The 22,655-nt window shown below is 47.3% G+C and overlaps 6 protein-coding genes across 6 annotated transcripts; 2 read left to right on the forward strand and 4 right to left on the reverse strand.

Moving 5' to 3' along the window:
* Position 1: 1 nt before the first annotated feature.
* On the reverse strand, positions 2 to 3,971 carry F4822DRAFT_185264 (cytochrome P450). The gene is made up of 4 exons (XM_051453466.1): positions 3,507 to 3,971; positions 3,093 to 3,459; positions 1,106 to 3,038; positions 2 to 1,046 (listed from the first exon to the last, which is right to left on the reverse strand). Exons 1-4 carry the CDS (start codon positions 3,556 to 3,558, stop codon positions 144 to 146), a joined length of 3,255 nt encoding a protein of 1,084 aa, XP_051317191.1. The 5' UTR covers positions 3,559 to 3,971; the 3' UTR covers positions 2 to 143.
* On the reverse strand, positions 3,972 to 7,049 carry F4822DRAFT_185300 (uncharacterized protein). Its single transcript, XM_051453467.1, has 3 exons — positions 5,815 to 7,049; positions 4,089 to 5,666; positions 3,972 to 3,999 (listed from the first exon to the last, which is right to left on the reverse strand). Exons 1-2 carry the CDS (start codon positions 6,551 to 6,553, stop codon positions 4,474 to 4,476), a joined length of 1,932 nt encoding a protein of 643 aa, XP_051317192.1. The 5' UTR covers positions 6,554 to 7,049; the 3' UTR covers positions 3,972 to 3,999; positions 4,089 to 4,473.
* On the reverse strand, positions 6,846 to 9,234 carry F4822DRAFT_185262 (uncharacterized protein). The gene has a single exon (XM_051453465.1). The coding sequence runs from the start codon at positions 9,046 to 9,048 to the stop codon at positions 7,138 to 7,140; it is 1,911 nt and encodes a 636-aa protein (XP_051317193.1). The 5' UTR covers positions 9,049 to 9,234; the 3' UTR covers positions 6,846 to 7,137.
* A 41-nt stretch (positions 9,235 to 9,275) lies between these two features.
* Positions 9,276 to 10,203, forward strand: F4822DRAFT_185349 (ubiquitin-conjugating enzyme/RWD-like protein). Its single transcript, XM_051453469.1, has 2 exons — positions 9,276 to 9,772; positions 9,833 to 10,203. Exons 1-2 carry the CDS (start codon positions 9,526 to 9,528, stop codon positions 10,084 to 10,086), a joined length of 501 nt encoding a protein of 166 aa, XP_051317194.1. The 5' UTR covers positions 9,276 to 9,525; the 3' UTR covers positions 10,087 to 10,203.
* Positions 10,204 to 10,794: 591 nt separating this feature from the next.
* F4822DRAFT_185381 (uncharacterized protein) lies at positions 10,795 to 11,876 on the reverse strand. Its single transcript, XM_051453470.1, has 2 exons — positions 11,118 to 11,876; positions 10,795 to 11,054 (listed from the first exon to the last, which is right to left on the reverse strand). The coding sequence occupies exons 1-2, from the start codon at positions 11,475 to 11,477 to the stop codon at positions 10,998 to 11,000; spliced, it is 417 nt and encodes a 138-aa protein (XP_051317195.1). The 5' UTR covers positions 11,478 to 11,876; the 3' UTR covers positions 10,795 to 10,997.
* Positions 11,877 to 14,759: 2,883 nt separating this feature from the next.
* On the forward strand, positions 14,760 to 16,628 carry F4822DRAFT_396677 (HET-domain-containing protein). Its single transcript, XM_051457547.1, has one exon. The coding sequence runs from the start codon at positions 14,884 to 14,886 to the stop codon at positions 16,426 to 16,428; it is 1,545 nt and encodes a 514-aa protein (XP_051317196.1). The 5' UTR covers positions 14,760 to 14,883; the 3' UTR covers positions 16,429 to 16,628.
* Positions 16,629 to 22,655: the final 6,027 nt, after the last annotated feature.

Raw genomic sequence — 22,655 nt, forward strand, 5'->3', positions numbered from 1 at the left:
CGAGTGAGCTACTTTAGGATGATTCATATGCTTGGAATTGGCTTCGTGATATATATTTCCTCTTCATACCCAGGTAAAGACAGTTTTTTGGTAATATCATACAGAATTCCCTCCTTACGCCAAACTTTGAGAAATAGTCTAGTCTAGGCAAAAATCTCCGCCACATACCGCGATGGCTCGAACTGCGCAAACCACGCAGCCTCCTCCCCGTCCCCAGTCACCTTCTCTGCTTCTGCCTCTACGGCAACCTCCCTTATAATCTTCCGCACATCACTAGCCATCTTCGAATTTCCACAAACAAAAAACTTCGCCCCTTTCTTCCACAATTCAACCAATTGCGCCCTCCGAGCCTTGAGTGCATCTTGTACATGCCCTCCCACCACATTCTCCACCCCTAAACCATCACTACTACGACTATAAGCCCGGACTACCCCAACAACGTCCGTCTCCTCGGCCTTATCTAATTCCTCGCGGTAAATATCATCTTCCGTCCCCCGACACCCAAGAAACAGCAATGTTTCGGCTTTTGCTCCGTCGGAGACACTCCGACGCGCACTAATCTCCTGCAGAAAACCCCGAAACGGCGCGTACCCCGCACCAGCTGCAATCATAACTATCGGGATTTTGTCCGACGGTACGCGGAATGCATCGCGTGCTTTTTTGATGCCGACGTATACTACGTCTCCTCTGGTAAGTTCGGCTAGGTATGTGGATGCTACGCCTTGGAACCGGGATGCTGAGTTAGAACGCGCTGGTTGGTCTAGGATGGAGAAGGTTAGGGATGAAGGCACAGTAGCTGATTTATTAGGGCTTGAGGTTTGTGATGTAGGTGGTGCGGATGAGATGGAATATGTGCGTAGACGTAATGATGGGACGAGGCTTAGGAATGTGCCGAAAGGAAGATCGACGTCGGGGAAGCGCTCGAGAAGGTCTAGGATCGAAGTCCGCGTATCGCGGATCTCGCTCTCGTAGGATTCTGTGGCGAGGCGTTCGAGCGCTTCGCGTGTTTTCGGGTTTGTGCTAGCGGCGGCTAGGACGCGGGTATCCTGCGTCTGAGTTAGTAAGAGTAAAAGGAGGAATTTTTCATAACGGACTGAAGACTGACCCTCGGTGTCGCAGGCTGCGCGAGCTCGACATGACAACTTAGTATATCGGCCGCCGAAACCACAGTCCCCTCTTGACTTATGCCGGTAATATTTTCACCTGACGCATAGGTAATCATCGAATCCCTCGATAGATGGAACCTCGCTAGCGCACGCTTTACTGTTGCCCATGGGTTAACCGGGAGAACTGTTAGATGATCCCCAGCCTCATATCGGGTCCCAGCAGGTAGTTCCAATTCGACATGCTGTTTCCTAACCAGCGCATCCGATGCCGTTAAACTTCTCGAACCCGTCACAAGTGCTTCGATGAGACCTTCATGCATTTCCACTCTTCGCGGTCGTTGTACATCCACCTTTAACAAACTCCGCACCAACTCCCCGTCGTCCCGCGCGTATCCTAACGCCGGCCAAAGTTGTTCACTAGACCACGTCTCAAGGTCAGAAAATAAATCGCTGACGGCAGCATCAGCGGTGCCGAGAGGCGCGATGCGTGTTGCGCCGGCTTGCGAAAGGAGAGTGTCGACGATTTTAGGAACATGATGGAATGTTGTCGTCCAATCGCGGTGGCCGCAGCCGAAGATGGCGTACTGAACTCCTTCTAGCGGAGATGGTGAAGTATTTAAGTTCTCTAGCCACTCGACGAACTGCGCGGCGTTATCAGCTGGTCGACCGTCATAAGACGCCGTCAATATAACAACAGGCTGGTCCGTCGGAAGCTTCCGCGTCGCGGAATCCACAGGTGCAATAGTCGCCGAGAAGCCCTTAGTCGCCGCATCTTTCGCCAGGTGATGAGCAAGAGCCTCACAAGTCCCAGTGTTTGACCCATATAGAAACGTAATCGGCTTACTATCCCCTTGCGTCCGCGACGTCGCAACAGAAGTCAAAGACGACGACGTCTTCAAAACCGGGCTCGAACCATGGTCAATCGCTTTCGCTAACTCTGTCGCATCTTCATAATGTCTTATTTTCGCACGAATATAAAATCCCTCCGGCTTCAGAGTCAGAGTTTCCTTGATCTTGAGCTTGTAAGTAGGATCCGCCATTTCTAGCGTGAAGTGCTGTAGAACCATGGATACTACCAACAGTGCCTCTTGCCAAGCGAAGGCCCGTCCGATACATCCTCGCATTCCGTTGCCGAATGGTTTCCAGGCATTTTGTGGAATTTTGGGAAGGTTTTCGTCGAGCATGCGCTCGGGCTTAAATTCTTCGGCGTCTTCACCCCAGGCCTCCTTATCTCTGTGTACGCCGTGGAGAAAACCCATAATGTGCTGGCCAGCCCGGATCAGGTATTTGCCACCGATTATTTCGTCCTTATCGGAGTATACCGCAAACGCGGGCGCAGTGGGTTGTAATCGGAGTGTTTCTCGGAGAACCGCGTTGATATAGGGCAATTTCGAAAGATGTTCAGTTGTAAGCGCATTCGTGCCAGCGACTTCGTCAATTTCTTGTCGCGCTTTTTCCAACGTTGAAGGGTTCGTTATCATGTAATAAAACGCGAATGAAAGCAGCCCAGATGTCGTTTCGTGTCCAGCTATTAGAAAAGTGACCATATTATCTATGATCGACTTATCCGACATACCCTTCCCAGTCTTAGGATCCTTCCCCATCAACATAGTGTTAAGAAGATCAGGTGCTGCCACAGGCTGGGCCCGTCTTTTTTCGATAATGCTTTCGCTAATCGATCGCATAACGTTGGTATGTTTTTTCATGTTCTTGCTAGCTGAGAATCGGATGGCATTGATAGAGTCCGGGTAACCAGATTGGATATCCGCTTCGTGAAGCGCTGCGAGCATGCTACCCACAAAAGGATGCAGCTTCTCACCGGCGTAGAAGCTATTAAAGCGGAAGCCCATCGTGCATAGAGCGATTGTATCTAAAGTTAGACGAGTGAAGTCATCAGCAACAAGGATTTCTGCTGTGTCTCCATGTCTGGCCCTTCAAATTGTGGTGTTAGCACATCCCTTGTTTGGATAGGGGTAAAACACGTACCATTTCAAAGCCAACTGCGACGCGATATCTTTCATCTGCGGAAACATCTCCCGTATCTTCATAGGACCAAATATCGGCATCAAAACCCGATGAGCGATTCCCCAATTTTCCTCCTCATTGTATGCTGTAAACAAGCCATCCCCAACAGCCTGTCGCATCTTTTCTATCCCACTGTGAACGGCTTTCTTAAAGCGCGATTCATCGCATAGTTCGTTCAGCAACGCAGCTGTATTCACGAAAATCACACGCTGTCCCGCGAAATCGAAAGCAATAGCATCCCGGAATTCGGGACGTTGTACTAACTCTAAGATCGAACATATCGGCGAGTTCACGTCGATAGAGAAGAGATTACCAAGAATTGGGACACCTAATAGACGTTAGAATCTGAGAAAATTCGAGACTGAATCTACTCACCTCTTGGTCTTGGCACTTTCATGCCCTTTTTTGTAGTAGTTTCTATCGCCATCGAGACTATACTATATAAGCACCGAATATGAACCAGGGGGAAGAGAGGGGTTGAAGATTATTGGCCGTTGCGTATAAATCCACGAAATCGCTAAAAAGCAGCTCGCTGTGTGTTAATATACATCCAAAGAGACTGAATATCCAAGATGGATTATATTCATCATAAGCAGATACAAGGGTTTCATGATGATACACCTAGCAGGGCGCTATACATTATAAATCTATTCAACCCTGTTGGCTTGTAAGATTGTTAGCCTATAAGAAGTGGATTCCGCGGACGACCGACACGTCAGGTCCACATTCGGTCCCCGACGGCCCCGGAAGCTGTCCGTGGCTACGGATGGTATTGAGTATGCGATCGTGGCAGTGTATAGAGTACCTAATACTAGCCAATCGCCTTTGTATTATATCAAAACATTATTGTCTCGATTGTCGTGGCTGCCTGTTTTATACGTCATCAGCGTTGCCGGGAAGCCGAAAATATTCCAAGCGTTAGTCTCCACGAAGGACTTTTGGAAGATCCAAGCTTACCTGGGGTCTTGAACCAATAGCACGTTTACGCCTCTTACTAAGACTATTCCCATGTTATTATCTGATTTGATCACTCGTTTCTTCAACAATCTAGAAATGGGTTAGTAGAACGAACTATCCACATAAGCGTTTTAGCGTGAGGTCCTAGCCCCTATTCCAAAGTTCCTTTACAGCTGTCATGTTAGTCGAATATTAAACTTCCTAGTATCGATCTAACCTAGAAGTAATGGTCGTGTCGGCGTATTTATAGGATCTAGTCTAACGGTGCCGTATTTAAAATGAACTAATGATCGCCTCTGCTTTCGTATATACTGCTTTGCCACTCAAACCAACAGTCAAACTTGCAGTGACATCTGGTTTACCACTGTATAACACTCATAACTATTCAATCCCTCTTAAATGTAAGGTCTTTCGGATCCTTTGACAACGCGACGGATATGCCTTTTACCTCCTTCTCCAGTTCGGCATTGCCTCGCAGAGCTTCGCCTTCAGGAGCCCAACCATCTAGGTTGTGAAAAAGCAAAGGTAGGCTAGAGCACTTCCAGACTGGCAAGTCGCTCCTGTTAGTCTGTATGACCATCCATACGACTAATATAAGACTCAGTACAGCCAGGGTAAACGGAAGTGCTATCCAGCCCCACCGAACCTGAATGTAGACTTTGGTGTGGAATACTTTTCCTGATGCTGAAGTGCTATTACGGCCGTATCGAAGAACTTCTGTTATAGCATCGGCGATATTCCGGGTTGTCTGTCCAATATCATCGGCTTTGGCAAAGATGAATCCTAGGTTTGGGGCGTCCGTTTGCGTATTGGGCATGGCGACGTCGCCGTCTCTCCACCCAGAGGTAAATATCCCATCAAGGTAGCTTATCAGATTCTGATAATCTACAAAATTAATCCAATACATGCCTGCCAAATCGGGAGTTGAGTTCCCTTTCAAGTTGTATATCTGGTTAGTATACGTCTTGTTGGCTATATTTGTGCTTCTGTTTTGGAAATTGCCCGTGTATACCAATAAGTCCTCCGTTGGGTTAGAGGCCTTCATTTCTCCATTTGTCATGTCCACTTTCTCAAATGTCTTTGCACATATGGCGATCATGCATCTCCACCCAATTGGGTCATGGAGCGTCAAAGCCGTGTCGGAGGCGTTTGCTGCCTTCGGTTTTAGTTGAACAGCATCAAAATTTACTAACGCTATATGGTAAGTCCTAGACGTGACAGGGCCCTCGGTAACTTCCCCGGGGGGACCAAGAGAATATTTATCGGGGGAAGATGTATCAACACTAGCGTTCCACATTGTGGGATTGGAATAGTTTATGTCGGGAACATCGGTGTATACGTAGCCGGAAAGAACTTGACCAGAGGGCATTCTGTAGTCGCATTGGTATTCATCATCATCGATTGAGGAGCAGTTTGTTTTTATTTGTTGGGTAACATTGGTGCAGCGAGCACAAGTACCGAGTGTAGTGATAGGAGGCCATGTGCAGTTGCCAGTTGGGCAAGCCGCCGCAGGCGGCGGCGGCTGCTCGGAGGCTGCTTTTAGGATCGCAGATTTCATCTGTGCATCAAGCGAAGTTACTAGAACAGACAACGCCAATTAGCACTAGAGGGCTGGATAGAATTTGATGAGTAATATATAAAACGAGATATTGTCCCCGAATGAAATACATAACAAGTGGTTTGCGAAACTGGTTTAAAAGGGCAGAGTGAGTAGATGTAAACGTACGAAGAAGATTTGTGGTATCATAAATATACGTGTGGTTGAAGAATCCGTGTACGCCTGGTTCTGGTCGCGAAAGGCTAGGAAATGAGAAAACCAATTGCATGAATGGGTCAATTAAAAGTGCTGCGATAACAACAACTGAGGCAAGGGAAGCAAGAGCAGACCGAATATGTTTCTGTCGTACTAACTCGAGTGCTCCTAATGGCCCTCTCGACGCTGCATCGAAGACCTCGAGGTCAATCAGGGGGTTTGCTCTCCCATGAAAATGCTGCCATTTCAACTGTCCAATAACCTCGGTGATAGCTAAAATCATGGAAGACTTAGCGATTGTCGCGATAAATGCTACTGTAGCAGTAGGGCCGATGCTCCACGGCCACTGTTCGAGGGATTTGTTGTTTTCGATAGATAGTACTGCGATTATACACTGGATGCTAGCGAAGCTGAGAAAGCACGCGCCGATCTCCCACATCCAGAATTTGAATTTCCGCTTTGAATAGTTGAGCTTGGCTTGCTTCTCAGCGGTATTCATTTTCGTCTCTGGTGTTGAGTCGCCTGCTGGGGGCGCGAGGAGGCTCTCATTAGCCGAGTTTCTGTTGTTTGAGTCCGTGTCCCGGTCCCGGCCCCGCTCATCGAAGCCGTCGTGTCTTGAATTCTCTTCATGCTCGTTTGGAAGTGCTTCCTTGTTCGACTGATGAGGGTCGGCACCGCGTTGGGGCGACTGCAAATCTTCGGAAGACCGCATTTCACCGTATTGATTCTGCTCTTGTGTTTTCGATTGTAGAAGTGTACAAGTGGGGGAAATTCGGCGACCGAGGTTAGGGCCTCCATTTTGGGGGCAGGCGGCCTAGGCTAATCCTTATAGCAATATGCTGTCACATTAGGGTGTCGATGAGATATGTTACCTAGGCGGCTCTTGGGCTGCTATCTAGTCGATTCGTTGACTAAACTGGTGATGCGCCCACTGGAGATGCTCCAAGTTTAAACGGATTAGTAACTATGTAGTATCAGGCTTTGCGGTGTGAACACTGCCGCTGCTGCAGGAGGGCCACTATCCCCATGTGATTGGACCGGGGTTTGGGGGATATTGATTCAGCTCTGATCGATTTGGGATACCAACATATGCGATTGCATAGCATCAACAAATCGACGTCCTAAACGTGGAGAAAATTAGGCAGTAGCGGCTAGCCCGAACGAAAAACCACGGTAGCAAAGAATCGATAATTGCCACTGCGTCTGAAATAGGAGTAGCTTGGCATATCATGCCATTTCTATTGGTATCATATCAATGTACAATCATTTTTTATACAATAGGGAGTAAACTTCGCTTCATTTCAGCTTGCTCAAGAGCTCTTGAGCCCTTTCCACCAAACTTCTGGCTCTGTTAAGCTCTTGTTGTCCGTCAATCGTATCTTTGGAAGATCGACCTTGCTCCAAGGCGTCGCCGATCACGGTTTCGACGCCTCGGACGGCTTTTCGGCCTTCTTCTCTTACTTCGCCCTCCCAGAATTTGCGCGCTGTTTCCCATTGCTTCTGCATGCGTCGCATGCTCCATACAATACCGACAGCGGCAACGGCACCAGCTTCGTAAAGGGTTGCTGTTAGGGTGCTGAAGTAGACGAGTACTCCAAGTGCGGTAGTGAGTCCTGACGTGCTAAGCGTTTGTAACATGAGTTTTTGCGCGAGCGCTTGCAACGCTGGAATAGTTTCCGTTTGAAGATAGCGTCGAGTACCGGGGATGTTTACGGGCCAAGGAGCCGTCGGTGGTGTAGTAGTCCCGATATCCAATTGCTTCGGCTCTATGGCATTTTCATCGGGAGAAGCTGGATTTGGGAAAGGACCCAGATCAAAGCCAGCTTCTTTCATCCTTCCAGCGAGGAAAATGGCATTTCTTTCCGAGTCCGATAGAAAGCGCTGACTAAGGATGTCATTGGTGAGCATCCCCACATCATCCACACGCCAAAATAGTTTCCACCATCCTAATTTGCGCCATCTCTTACTGGAGAACGCTAAGTCAAGCTGCTCTTGCAACTCGGCGTGTGCACTTTGTGCCCACTCGTCCAGGCTATTTCGTAGTATTATTAGAGAAGTCGGTGACGATGTGGTAGATAATGACGATCCAAGCTGGCGGGCTCGCTCACTTTCTATGGTTGCGAATGTATTCCTAAGCAATGAACCAATCAGCTCTTTGACTGGCGGCTTAGTAATCCCTTCAGAAGAAGCCATGATGTCGGCCTTTAGCCATTCGACCAATTTTGGGATGTTGCTTTGAAACCAAAGGTGCTCAAACTCGATGGCATTTTTGAGATCTTTGCGAACAACTCCCAGGCCAAGGTTCGCGGTCTCGATGTCGATTGGAGTAAACGGTAAAAGTGAAGTATCCGCCGGTTTGTATTCAGGTAAATTCACTGCAGTTGCGATCACATTTTTGCTCTCCAGTGTGGGCATCGACACTATCGATGCCGCACCTAGAATACCATCTGCCACAATCAAGGATTTATGGACCGGCGTCGTGATGGGGGTATATCTTCCTGTACTTGATGTGGGTATGTCGACAGATGGAACTAGTACCGAATCTTCGAACCCCTCTAAAGCACCTATCTCTTGCGCAGATAAAAAAGGGTTCGCCTCCATAAGTAACAACTCTAGATTGTGGCCATTAAGTGTAGCAGATGAGACATTGACTTCATGCAATAAACTCCCTTTCGTCGCTACCGACATAGACCCAAGCTCTTGAGGTATATCGGCTCCAACTCGTACGATCATCGGTTGCGACAGATCATGACTGTCGACCTCTTTCTCCCATTCTTCCTCAGCCTTCAGTGGATCCGCGAGCAGTAATCTTAACAATTGTTTCGCGGTCTGGCCGGACTCGGAGCCATTGGTCAGACCTAATATAGCGACCCGTATCGATTCATTGCCTGGTTGTTGCCGCAAGCCATTGAGGGCCAATTGTAAGCGAGAAAGATTGACATAATTGGAAGCATATTTCTGAAGTTCGAGGAGAACGTTCTCCAACTCCTTTCGAGAACTGAGTGCTGCGCGGTCGGTACTAATCGGCGTAGTCGAAGCAAAGCGACGAGGATTTTGCGATTTGCGTCTCGGACGTCGAACAGATTCGGCTTTAGGTCGACAGGACAAGGAACAAAAGAAACAGACCGAAGTAATATCCGATACCTGTGTCTTTAAAGAAAGAGGATTACGGCGCCTCATAGGCCGTAAACTTATTCGAGGAGGCATTCCAGCCTTCAATTCACGAAAATGAGCGCAGCGCAAAGCAAAGCTTGAGAAGCTTTTCTTAAATTTAAAGCTCGGACGGTTTGAAGCTTCTCTTCTAAGCTTCGAAAGCCCCCGGATTAACTCCGGATGCTGACATAACCGCCTAAGATTGAGTTTGATAGCGGATTTCTAACGGGTTCGTTAGCGTAGAAGCAGCGCTGTAATGAGGGGCATCGTCCCGCTAGAGTCTAAAGCCTAAAGCCTGGAAGCTTTATAGAAGGGAACCCCGCTAATGATTTACATGGCCTTTTCCTTCCCTGACACGTTATATCCAAACCTTCCTCCTACATAAACAAGGAGATACCCCCCGAACCAGCAACTACTTCTCCTTTATTCGACTCGATCTAATTCTGCTACTGTAGATATACCATTAATACACCCAATACATGCTATTTTACTTCTCTCTTTATACACCAACCTTATAGATACTCCGCAAGCATGGCCCAATCAACAGCCCACCGTCGGCTCTTACAAGAGTACAAGATGCTGACCAACAACCCGCCCGATGGCATCACGGCTGGCCCAGTCAAGGAAGACGACATGCTTCATTGGGAGGCCCTAATTCAAGGCCCCGAGGGCACTCCTTTCGAAGGCGGCGTCTTTCCTGCTGAGCTGAAGTTCCCGAAGGACTATCCTCTAGCACCACCTAAGATGACGTTCTTAGGAGAGATCTTTCACCCAAATGGTTTGTTACCTCCAATCCTTATATGGTAATGCCCACCGTCTAACGTGAACCAAACAATAGTCTACCCAAGCGGCTTAGTCTGTATCTCCATCCTACACCCACCTGGAGATGACCCAAACCACTACGAGCACGCATCGGAACGATGGAGCCCCATCCAATCCGTCGAGAAGATTCTCATATCTGTTATGAGCATGCTAGCGGAGCCCAACGATGAAAGCCCGGCCAATGTCGAAGCCGCTAAGATGTGGCGGGAGCGGCGACCGGAATACGAGCAGAAAGTTCGAGAGGGAGTCCGACGGATGCTCGGTCTCTAGGGGAGAAAAGACAAACCAGTTACCGTTTTCGAACTAGTGGCCAACACGCACCCTTTCAACGCAATCTCAAATCTATGTAGTCGAGCGCGACTCCATAAGCAATCATTCAATATCAAGAAAAAGAAAGCAAAATCAGGAATAGCAGCGATAGAAGAACAATCGGAAAACATATCCCTGGGAGGCGAACGCAAGATAAACGTATGGTGTGACGGACCCGATCACGCAGATGACTATTACGCAAATGGAAATTGGTTTGATGGGGCATATAATTCCGCCGACGGACGGCGTATCAACGAACTATATTCGACCGTCCTCGCTGAGAAACCGAACTTGGCAAATAGACGCGATCTAGACGAATATTCTACGAAAACCCAATGCTCAGCTGACTGGTCTGCATATGAAGATTCACAAGATGAAGGAAAACGGCGTGGTTTCGAAAAGATCAAACTAGATCCCGCTACAATAGCTTCACAGCATTTTGCTTTACACCGCCAAAGGTGATACATCTTCTACATGATCTGGGGTTGAAACTGGAGGTTTTCATTCTTTTTTTGAAGAAGCATGCATAGCGAGGTGTCTAGGTTCTGCATTTATTTATCCACCACTACTACACGAGTCACCGATTCATGAGATCATTACTATAGCGCTTGGAATTGATGAAACCGTTTAATTCATTGTATTATGTTTTAGTCATCCGTGAGTAAATGCTTCAAATCGTCGTCGCCTTTATAATAATTATCCTCGAACGCCTCGATATGCGCTATGCGCCTGTATATGCATGCTATGCTATTATATCAATGATTCTCGCAGGATCGTGATGAATGTGAATATGTTTTTCCCAAAACCAATCCATGCATGTTGTTAGAAAGGAACTTGACACCCAACTCCACGCTAGCATCCGCTAGACGGCTTTATGCCTCGATGGTCAGGTTGGCGCTATGGCCTTGGACCATAACCTCACCAGAAGCCTGTATCATAGTTAGCATCCTATTCTTCACCATTCACCTTATAATAGTAGGGAAGATACTCACACCAACGAGATACGGGATTGCAGCCCATAGCTTCCATTCACCAGCAGAAAAGGTATCCGGGATCGGGACCTCGACTGTGAATTGACCCAAAGCAGGCACGTTGTCCGGGAATATTTGGGTGTAGGAAATGCGCTGGCCCACGCAGACAATGTCGCCGCAGTCCATCTTAGCGGGTGCTAAACCCCATACGATGCCGAAGTCATCCCAGTTCTGGATGTAGTCGCTTGCTGTTAGAGTCGCGGTGATGTTGGTACCGGCTTTGGCAGACTCGGGGGCTTGGAGGTTGGATATGTAGGCTGAGGCGCTGAGCGGGAGGGCGGCCGCGATGGCGCTGGTCAAGAGGGTCTTTAGGGAAGGCATTTTGATGGTTTGTAAGCGGTGAAGGTTTGGTAGATTAGATATTAAGTTGAAGATTGAGTTATGTGGTGTGTATTAGTAGTTGCTGACTAGAAGTCTTGTTTGCGTGAGATATGATATGACCCAAGATCTGATCTTGATTTGCTTGTTTGATGCTTAGAAGGAAAGAGAAACTTTGTCTAGTTATCTATCCTCTCTTATATATACAAAGCCAGACCGCCACTGAGGAATATTCCGCCCCAAAATACACCATCTCCAGAAGTTCATGCGTGGCATCAGTCATAGCGGTACGTTGTTTGTACGATGGATTAATTGATGATGGTCCCGTCCATTCGGGAAATCCTCAATACGAAGTGATCGACGTAATTAGCTGACCCTACAACAATCCTAGACAAGAAGCGAAGTACTTTCAGCTCCCGAGGCTCCGCCTTAAATCCTAGCCTAAGCAGCCCTAATATATTAGCCTATGCTTTTTCTTTCTTCTCGTAAGATTTTCTTCCTTTCTTTTGAATGTAACATTGTATCTGTGTAACCAGCGTAGATCGTAGGTAGGCCTGAGTACATAGTAGTATCCACGTAGCCCATATATTAAACATCGACTTACATTCGCCTGTGCCGCGATGCCGGGTCGTCTTTACCTAGGTGCCTCCGTTAGGCCCGAGCTGAGTCGAGCTGACATATCAAAGGGACAAAGAAGATATCCGCATCATTCTTTACGTATCGTATTTCAATTCCAATAACTTCAATACCAACTATTTTAAGGCTCTCCAGATCTCACCCACCACGTTTGTACGACGTCATGTCATGTGTCCCAAGCGCACGATATCATAGGCTCAAAGCGACGATCTCTCGAATAGAAACTCCGTAGAGGCGTAGATGGAACAAATAAGAATCTTTGAAGAGCCTTCTTATTACCTAATAACGCTGTGGGGGATATTCGTGGCTTAGCTACGCCGCTATAATACATTCCTTAGTCGCCTGTAGATCTCGCTAAGCCAAGCACCCTAACGTCGCTAAGGTCCCTGTTCCAGCGGCATGGGAGGACGGGTACGACGCTTGATTTTAGTATCGTATCCCTGCGATGGAACCTAACTGCCGGGCGGCTTTCATCTACATACTACATGGCAGGACTACCGGATCGTATGTTAGCTCTCCCCAACATTTAGCTAGCTTTCACGCCGATGCCTTCTAAGCAAACGGAATCCAGATTATATCATCGTCATTGGTATTCGGCTCCGAAGTTCCCGACGACGAATTGATCTAGTGTTTCCTTTGAGCGATAAACTACACGCGCTGTAGCATAAAGCGGCCATAGCAGAGTCAGGCGGTCGCTATGTACCTAGGCAATAATCGGTGTTATTAATAAACGATCTAATACGAAAAACATGGTGTCCACGGACGTATTTTTCCATTGAAAACGAGCTCATCACTCGATCTAGTTAAATCAAGTACCTAGCCGCCCGCCCATATTTACGACGCGATTCATTCATTCATTTGCGTGAGGATACGAGCGGGACGGGAATGCAACGTGACTTCGAGATCAAGCCACAATCAACCAAAATGGGTATATTCCAACGTGTCAGCGCGGAGCTATGGGTCGATGGGTAGGGCTGAAAGATGTGACCTAAATAACGTGTACCCGATCGTGGCGCAGCAGTTGACCCGATGGTGAGACGGTGAGCGAGTTTCGCCGCATCGTAACTTCATCCATTCAACAACTAGGCGTCTAAATATTATCATGGAGGCTCGGGAATTTATTGTGCTATTAACAGAGCCGATGCTAATATACATCGTAGACCTAATTCCTTCTGTCTACGTTGAATACTCGGATGGCGTCGATAAAAGTCTTACGAATATCTACGGTCGCGTCAATGTTATTTTATCACAAGTCACAAGTTTAAGGTGGAAGGCAAATGATGGTGATCAGTCGTGTGGTCTTATTAATCTCGAGCCTTAACTAACTCTCAGTACGTCCCTTTCCGGTCGGGCAAAAAGCAACACGAATGCGTAAGTAAGCATCGTGGACATGATTCAGCAAACACCGTTACTCCTTCTCAGACACACAACGACATGATGAATAAAAGCAATTCCATTTCAGTTCCGGTCCTTCCTACTCCAGACACCCCGGTCGATGCTCAAGGGTTCAGTGGTTCCAACGCCAGTCCCAAGGCCAGCGGAACACTGGAGTGTTCACATTCTCATAGAGATAGTACAACATCCAGATCAGGAGTCCGATGCCGAACACAGTGGCGAGGCACATGAACACCAAAGAAGTTGCGTCATAATCCATAGTGACGGATTCGAGTTGATGACCTTGATGATAGATGTTGACAGGTGGTTTGATGTCTTGATGGGCAAGTCAGAGACTTGGCTGCGGTGCTTAGACTTGGTTGAACGAGATTCTTGCTCAAGCAGCTTGACTTCCTGAAATAGATGGTCAGTTGGATGGGATTTTCTTTAAAAAAAATATTTACTTACAGGAGACAGAGATTACCTGGATGAGATCAGAAGAGGTGGTGAACAGGTGGTTTGATTTGAAGTTGCTTGGTTTGTGTGATGTGGACGAAAGTTGCTGTGCTTGTTTTCGTTTTGGTTTGAGAAAGGGAACGAGAACTGGTGGACGTGAACAGGAAAAAGAATTTATGTGCAGGACTTGGACGGTCTCCGCTCTTTCACCTCCTTCCTCGACCGGCAGAAAATATCACGAAACGCACTGGCGCGCGAGAGCGGGTCCTCCGGTTGGAAGGGGTTGCGGTAGGTGCTCGGGGGTACCTGTGCAGTTGCCCACGGCATTGGCCGGCTGGTTCCGCTCCGTTCGGGCAACATCGGTGCTCCGGGGCACGTTTCGGGGCGAGAGAGCCCTAAAGGGCAACTCTTTCGGGGGTCTATGGCGGCCCTTGCTAAAATTACGGGAAGTCACATCTCGGTAGCACTCGTTTCAAGATCCTATGTTATGCTGGGCCCACCTGCACTTTGCGCATGTTCCACTCCTTCTCGATGTTCTGAACGCAGAATTAACTGTACCTACCTACCTAGGTGGGTAGCTACACGTTCAATTCGAGTAGGCACCTCCAGGCTTTGTATTTAGAGTACCTTCAGTGTGTTAAGTACTCAGGTACTTACCCTTTAACTTGGTAATTTTTTAGTTACGTATAGTCATCGTTGAGAGAGGGGTTTGTCCTCACAACTGTTATGTCAGCACTAAACGGACTTGGGTTCAGGTAACACAGACATAGCCCCTATATAAAGCAAAACGAGGACGCCACACCATTCCTTCCACATTATCCAGCTGAATTTTCTTGGTGCCAGCCTCGAGCAGTTAACCCCCAATCTCTTCCATACCTCGACACGAACTATACTCGAGCAAGAGACCCTCGTCCATTCCCGGCCGTTCATCTTCCGTGATACAATGGTTATTAGATTGATCGATACGAAATCAGGGGGGTTTGTTCTTTTCGAAAGAGAAGAAGAAATTCCTCCCTACGCAATTCTTAGCCATACATGGGTCCACGGGGAAGAGATTTCCTTCAAGGAAATGCAAGAGATTTCAAATGATCCCAACCATCCCGCGCGAGAACGGTCCGGATTCCGCAAGATAGCGAACACATGTTACCAAGCCCGAGGACATATGCTCGACTTCGCTTGGATCGACACATGCTGTATTGACAAGAAAGATCCGACCGAACTAGGAGAAGCCATCAATTCCATGTTCAAATGGTACCAGCAAGCAGCCATTTGTTACGTATACCTAGAAGATTATTCCGAAATGGGATCACTGGGAGGCTGCCGTTGGTTTTCAAGAGGATGGTGTCTTCAAGAGCTGATTGCACCAAATAGGATAATATTCTACGACCGGCATTGGGAGCGAGTAGGCGATAAGTTAATGCTAGAGGATTATTTATCCGACATTACCAATGTTGACAAGGATATCCTTCGTGGTGAACAATCCTTAGACACAGTACCAATAGCGAGAAGGATGTCCTGGGCCGCAAAAAGGAACACCGCTAGAATTGAAGACCAGGCATATTGCTTACTTGGAATATTTGATATTCACATGCCTTTGCTTTACGGGGAAGGTGCTAACGCATTCATACGGTTTCAAGAGGAAATAATCAAAAGGTCTGAAGACCTCTCTATCTTCGCCCCAGCCGCAGACGTCATAGACAGCCAGGACGTCCCAGCCCAGCCTTGCAACCTACTAGCAACGAGCCCCAAAGAATTCGCAAATTTTGGACAGCTCACTCCTACGAGGGGGCTAGATCTGACCGCACAACCATTCACGATGACCAACTTTGGTCTGAATTTTCTTCAGCAAGAACTTGGCGTGTTTGTCAGTTGGGAGGAGCCAATCTATACATTATCATTACAGTGCGAACTTGGACCCAACCAAAAGTTGTATCTTCGCCTGCAGCAGATCGCTCCCTCGAGATTCATACTGGTGAGAGGTTCGCGCGGATTGACTCAGACAACAGACTCCCCTCAGGAATTCTGGAGCACGGGGAGCATCTATATCTCAGCTAAATTCACGCCAGGTATCAAATCACTCATCGATATTTCGTCAAAGCGCATCATTCGCTTTACCATAGGGGGAGGAACCAAGATAGGATTTACCCCTGCCGACGACGAGAGTAGGCTTCAATGGGACCACAGCCGTAAAGCGTTCTTCCTCACGTCGCGTATCACTTACGTATCAGTGAAGTTTGACATACCCGGGAAGATTAACAATTACATATGTTGTTGTATCAACCGATCAAATAAATACGTCCGATTCTGGACCTCGGGAGTTTGGGGTTCTGCGGAAAGAGACTCTAGATCGGAACGCGATGAACGGCGTCGGGCTAAATATGGGAATAAACATGCGGACGAAATTCGATTAAATTCTACTATGGCTAAAGTAAAACTGCGAGAGGAGGAATACGGGTACTCTGTTGCGTTGAGATTCGATGACGAATAACGGTGAACAATAGGTACTATATCTAGGGACAGCTAGAATTTCGCGTGGCATACTTGGGTAAAAATCACGATGGGTGGTATACGGTAACGGTTTGACAGGCGAACCAATACTAACATGTATGTCCGTGCTATTATGCTATTATGATAGGTCCCCTGATATATATCCTACTTATAAAGTAATATAAATATTAAAATAAAAATAATACCCATAAGACCGTATTCCCTTGGCGTTAATCCGAGTATCGACGACTCCTTGATAAGAGGCAGTGGTGGCCCGCCAGTCATTATAACGGGATCAGGACCCTTCACACTCGACTCTTCTAACTCTGCTAACTTTTCCGACTTCTCAGGTTTCGGGGTATTCGCTGGTTCTCCCTCCGGCATCGTGTTCATGTCTTTCGTATCCTTCATATTCTTCGTTACCTCAAAATCCGGCATACCCACATTTTTCGCATCAACCGCCTTTAGCAACCCCTGAACCGTATCTATCGTCGCATTCGAATTCTTATGTCCCTTCTCTCCAACCGTTTTATCGTAAAGGTATTGCGCGATATTTTGATGACCCGCCCTCTTCGCGCGTTGATACGGCGTCAGGAGATCGCGATCGCGAATCTGGAATGGAACGCCTCCCTCTACTAACGTCTTAACCGCATCCATCTCATTAGATTCGACGGCATAACTTAATAAAGGCAACAGCGAGCCCCCTTCTGAGTTCTGGAAAGTGGCTTTATATCGAAGAAGTAAGAACGCGCAATCCGGCTTGAACTCCTCGTAAGTCGCGAACGCGAGAGGCGTTCGACCCAGCAAATCTTTCGCGTTGACGTCGCATCCGTTCTGGAGCAGGATCTCTATGGCGTCGTAATGTCCAAAGTCGACAGCATTATGTAGAGGTGTAAAACCCCAACGGTTCCTGGCTTGGGTATTGGCACCCCTTTCTAGGAGTAATTTCATGTTATCCGTCTTGCCGAATCGTGCTGCAAAATGCAGGGGTGTGTCTAAGTCTGCACCATCGATGTTGTTGATGGCTTCGTCGGCTTGCGGACCGAGGTCCGATAAGTATTTTTCGAACTCTTCTCTTAAGTAGCGTTGCGCGGCTTGGTGAATGGGGAATTTGTACTCTTCGGCGTTAAGGGTATCTACTCTTCCGGGATGGTGGGGATTTGCCTTGGGATCATTCATGGCCAACTCAAGCTCCTTCTTCCTAGCATTTCTTAGTAGAGAAAAGAGTCGATCTCGTTGAAGATCGCGGGCCTTGCGGAGTGGTGTTCTTCCCGTTTTATCCTCGATGTCCGTTCGCGCTCCATACTCGAGTAATATTCTGGCCACAGCATCCGAATTGGATTGTACGGCATCGTGTAACGGTGTTTCACCACCATCTCCTTGCACATTCGGGTCAAGGTCCGTGTTATTCAAGAGGTACCGCATAATTACTCCTCGTCTATTGATGGCGCATGCGTGTAGTATACCACGCCCGAGGAAGTCCTTGAATTTGTAATTCACACCTCGATCAACTAGAAGGCGGACGCATTCCAAACTGTTATCATCGGCGGCGCGCAACAGTGGTGGGCCACCATACGTATCTCCGGCATCCGAGTTTGCGCCACGGTCTAGTAATAATTTGACGATATCCGGGTACCCGTTCTTCGCGGCTAAACATAGAGCGGTTTGTCGACACGAGTCCATCGACTCAATAGACACCCGACCGTCGTTTAATAATACCTCAACAAGCTCATGTTGGCCATATAAAACAGCCAGGTGTAATGCGTTAGTGCGGAATTGATCAGGTTGTACTAATCCAACGTCAATATCCTTGCGCGTGAGTAGAAGCTTGACGGACTCTTCGCTTTCGTTCGACACGGCGTACATCAAAGCCGTCATACTCCGATAGTTCACGTCGAATGCGTTAATGGACACATCTTTCGCAGAAGAAACAATCTCCTTAATAACATTGACGTGTCGAGGGGTGTTTTGACTGCAGACCCTGTGAAGCGCAGTACGATTCCTCCCACAAATGCGACCGGGATTCGCCCCCGAGTGAAGTAGCACACGGACTATATCAGCATGTCCTTCCTGTGCCGCATACATTAGCGGAGTAGTTTGCAGACAGTCTTCAACATCGGTATCCATGCCCGTAGCTAGAAGAACCGCTACGGCGTCCGAGAGACCGAAATAGGAGGCGATATGCAAGCCATGAACACCAACTTCGGCGTCCCACCCAGAAGACGTTTCCATATCGTCGATCCACATTATCTGTGCTGCTGTCTCTACATGACCCTGCTTATTTAAAAAGTCAATAGCTAATTGCGCCGCTTTGGGGTTTTTCGTTTCGCGCGCGTGGCAGCCCCAGTTAGTCGCGGCGTATGTGAGGAAGGGATATTTTTGCCGGCGTTCGTCGATGAGGTTCTTATGATCGGGGCCAGTACATGCCCCGGACGAAAAGGCCTCGAATTGAAGATATATAAGGCAGATCTCTGCCAGCATTCCATGGCCGTTGTTCCAGGTCTCTAGACCGTTTTGCGCGATGTAAGAGCCTACAGTCTCGTGTGCAAGTCGGACGAAGCCAGCATGATCAATTTCGATGAGACCCGCGCACATCGAAGATAAGTGCTGGATATCCGATAAATCGTAAGGATCTACATCTTCGTCCCCAGGATTTACGGCAATAGCGTGTGCGAGAGCTTCTGTTGATAATAATTTTCTTGCTGTCGCAACTGTCGTGATGAGTTTCTCTAGCTTCTTGGCCCATCGGAGATTTCCGATGCGCTTAAATACGTTGTCGTATATGTCTTTGATGTTAGAAGGTAATCTCTCGAGAGCTTTAATAATTTCTCTAGCTGTTGTCTGTTCTTCTAGTGCATCCATGTGGAACTTCGCGAGTAGAAATCTGTTACGAGATTTGTTAGTATCATCTCTTCCTCTCACGTCCCATAAACCACTCACATTCCGTGCGCCTCTTCTCTCACGCGATCCGTGATGGTAGTCGGTAGATCGCTCGCCTTCCCTCGCGTATTCTCAATGAGTGTCGTGAGAACTTGACTGTTCTGGATTCGCCACGTAATGTAGGTATCGATATCCTCGGGATGCGCTGAAATTGTAACAGACCCCGGCCAGGCCCATTTGAAGCATGCTTTCTTCTCCGAGCAACCGAAGCATATATCATATTTATCATAGCAATTAATACACACATCACGATCGCAGTGTTCGCATCGATATGACGATTCCGCCCTCCAACTTTGATCATCTTGAACTAGCGGCACCTCCTTTTTCACTTCGACGAAGCTATCATCGCTAGGAGTATCTGAGGCTGCATCCGAAGCCTCTTTCCCTTCAGAGGCGTCGCAATTGTCGCAATAATACATCGTCTGGTTATACTCCTGTGACTCTTCAAAAATCCTATACTTGTTTTCGGCGGAAAGCTCCTTGAACCAAGTTGCGATGGACTGGACCGGACGAGACGTGACCATTAGTTGCGGGAGTGGATTCAACGATTCCATTGTCTGGAGAAGCTCAGTTTTCTGTTTGTCATTTGGAACTTCGTCAAGACCGTCGATGATTACGAAGGTTTTCTCGAATGAACCGAGCTCCGCAGATAATGAATTAATCAATTGACCCAGGCTTGGGCGAGATTGCATGTTTTTGCCTTGGGAATATTCGACATACATGTCTTTGATCGCATTTGACATTTCGCCCCTCTTTTCGACTACTTGGCGGAGGAAACTGGACAGTATGTTGTACGTCGAGTGCGTGTTCTCATCGTCGAAAGAACAATAAGCGACGATAACAGCAACATTTTCATCGTGATACTGCTCATGAAGTTGCTGGAAGATGGTTGAAGCCAAGACTGTTTTACCCACTCCCGGAAGACCATGGCACCAGAGGGCTGTAGTTCTGCACTCTGACCACCCTCGTACCTGAGGGTTGTTAAGAAACCATATTCCGGTACCATCTAGTCGTTGCCTTTGACCCGCCCTCTGCGACGCTCGAAAGTCCAAGGTTGATATCCATTTCAAAGCTGTGTCGAGTTCGGCGTTCTTGAGCGCATGGCGCAGATATTTGATATCGGCGCTATTTTCGAGACCCACCTTCAAATGAGCTCTAGTGAGAGCAACGGTGATAGTATCCTTGGAGGTTCGTAACCGTTCTAATAGCCTCTTTACTTCCGACTTTTCGAAGGGCCATTTCAGTTTCTTCCCGATAGTCTCGAGCGACTTGTGCGGGAGTACAATCTTGGCGGTAAGTTCCTCCAGCACCGCTTTCACCTGTTCGATAGTCCCTCCATGTTCAAATAAGGGTTTGATGGGGCCGATCCAAGCGCTATCTTCCGAGTCGTGCGAATCAAAATCATCCTTCATGCCCAACAAGATCTCATAAATGGACAGAACTTCGCTTGTAATTTCGGATCGATCTTTGCCTCCATCTTTAACATCATGAATATAGTGCATTACAGTCCATGACAACTGAAGAATGCCAATAAGACTAGAGGCGGTATCCATGTTGGATAAAGCTTGGTCGAGCCAAAGACAAGGACATTGGCAGAATGGATACTGATCCTCCTCCGACTAACACGCTAGTTAATGACTGATTTGAAGACGGTGATCGTGTATTAAGATATTGAAATGCATATCGGGCCGTTAATGAGAAAGGGGCCTATTCCGACAAGTCATCGTCGCATCTCCTGTTGGAAAACAGGGGAATATGCGTTTTATACAAAACATGATAGAATTCAAGATGAAAATTGACATGAATTCATGTGGACGGGAAACCGCCCCCATTGGGATCAATGTTAACCTACACATTACCCTGGCTCATCTATAACGCTAAAAAAATATCACGCACACGGTCCATTACTACTATGTAGGGATCTATGTAGGGGCTAACCTGAAACTGTGCATGGCACAACGACCCAGCACCACTTGTAGGATTTGTATCTAGTTGCTTAAATTAGAATATACCTTCTAGATCAAAATTAAGCTTATGGGACTCACCCATGTCTATGTCAAGTCGTATAAAGCTCATTAAAGACAACTCTATAACTGGCGGTAAACCATAGTATTGTCTCTACAAACTGAGTAACAACAACGACTATTATAGCAATTACTTTTTACCTACAGAGAAGTAGATTTATGAGATGTTCTCCGTCGATAAAAGTACAGCCCTATATCGTTCGTTAGTTAGTCTGCATTGTACACGACGGGGCGAAGGGTGGTTGGGAACATGAAGGATTCCTTCTAAGGCGGAGGCCTTACCGAAGCGAGACATCCGATGGTGCATCACGTGCCTCGACCAGTATTGACTCACGATGGTTGTCTCGGATGATATAAGCGAAAATTAGTCATGTATGCCACCTGCGTCATATAGGGGTTGGATCGGACGATTACTGATCCAGAATATCCCCGATCATGTTATTTTAATCCTGGCTCTGATATTATGAGGATACTGTCCCTGGATATAACTATTTGGGGGCCGAATTGCCATCTAATGTCCAAGCCATGAATAGTTGAGAGAGAGACGGCCTAAGTTTCTATGATTAGAATAACATAGGGGTCGCAATGGCATAATTCGCGGTGTATTCCAATGAACAAACGTGCTCATAATTATACGACCAAGGATCATTCCATGTTGCACCAGTCTTAAGGGAAAATCCAAGACGAAAATATTGCGCGGAAAGCTCTCAAATAGCTACAAATGTACCTGCTATTAGATCTAACTATCGGCTCATGGCAAATCCTGTGAAGCCAGGAATCCAATACCGAAACGAAGACCGAGAGTAGCGAACCTTTGTCTACTTTTATCTTCCCTGTCTCCAAGACACACCCCAAATCAGCACCGAGACTCCTTTTTCCGCCCGAATCCGACAAATTGCTAAAGAACAATCCTACTTAGACGAAGACGCGAGGCTCATTGTACGATCTAGTACACAGGGCAGCGGTCTGTTTGTCATGTCGAAATTCCCACTGTTCGAGACATCGAAATATCTACCGTAACCCGCCGATGAGTACAGCGTTATAATAAAAAGATTATCAAGCTCTGAGTTCGCCATACCTCGAAGTAACTAGTAAAAATTAAGCGGAACCAATTGTTAGCTTATGGTATTGTCTTCAATGGGCGAATTTCCAGCACCATAGGATTTCGATCGAGTCGCTCACAGTTCTACGATAGCAACAAGCTTCTAACTTAATTCAAGGCATGGTTCATGTCAGACGCAAGTTCTAGACTCACGAATATTAT

The sequence above is a fragment of the Hypoxylon trugodes genome (assembly GCF_022578975.1).
Source record: "Hypoxylon trugodes strain CBS 135444 unplaced genomic scaffold F4822scaffold_3, whole genome shotgun sequence".
Taxonomy (NCBI): domain Eukaryota; kingdom Fungi; phylum Ascomycota; class Sordariomycetes; order Xylariales; family Hypoxylaceae; genus Hypoxylon; species Hypoxylon trugodes.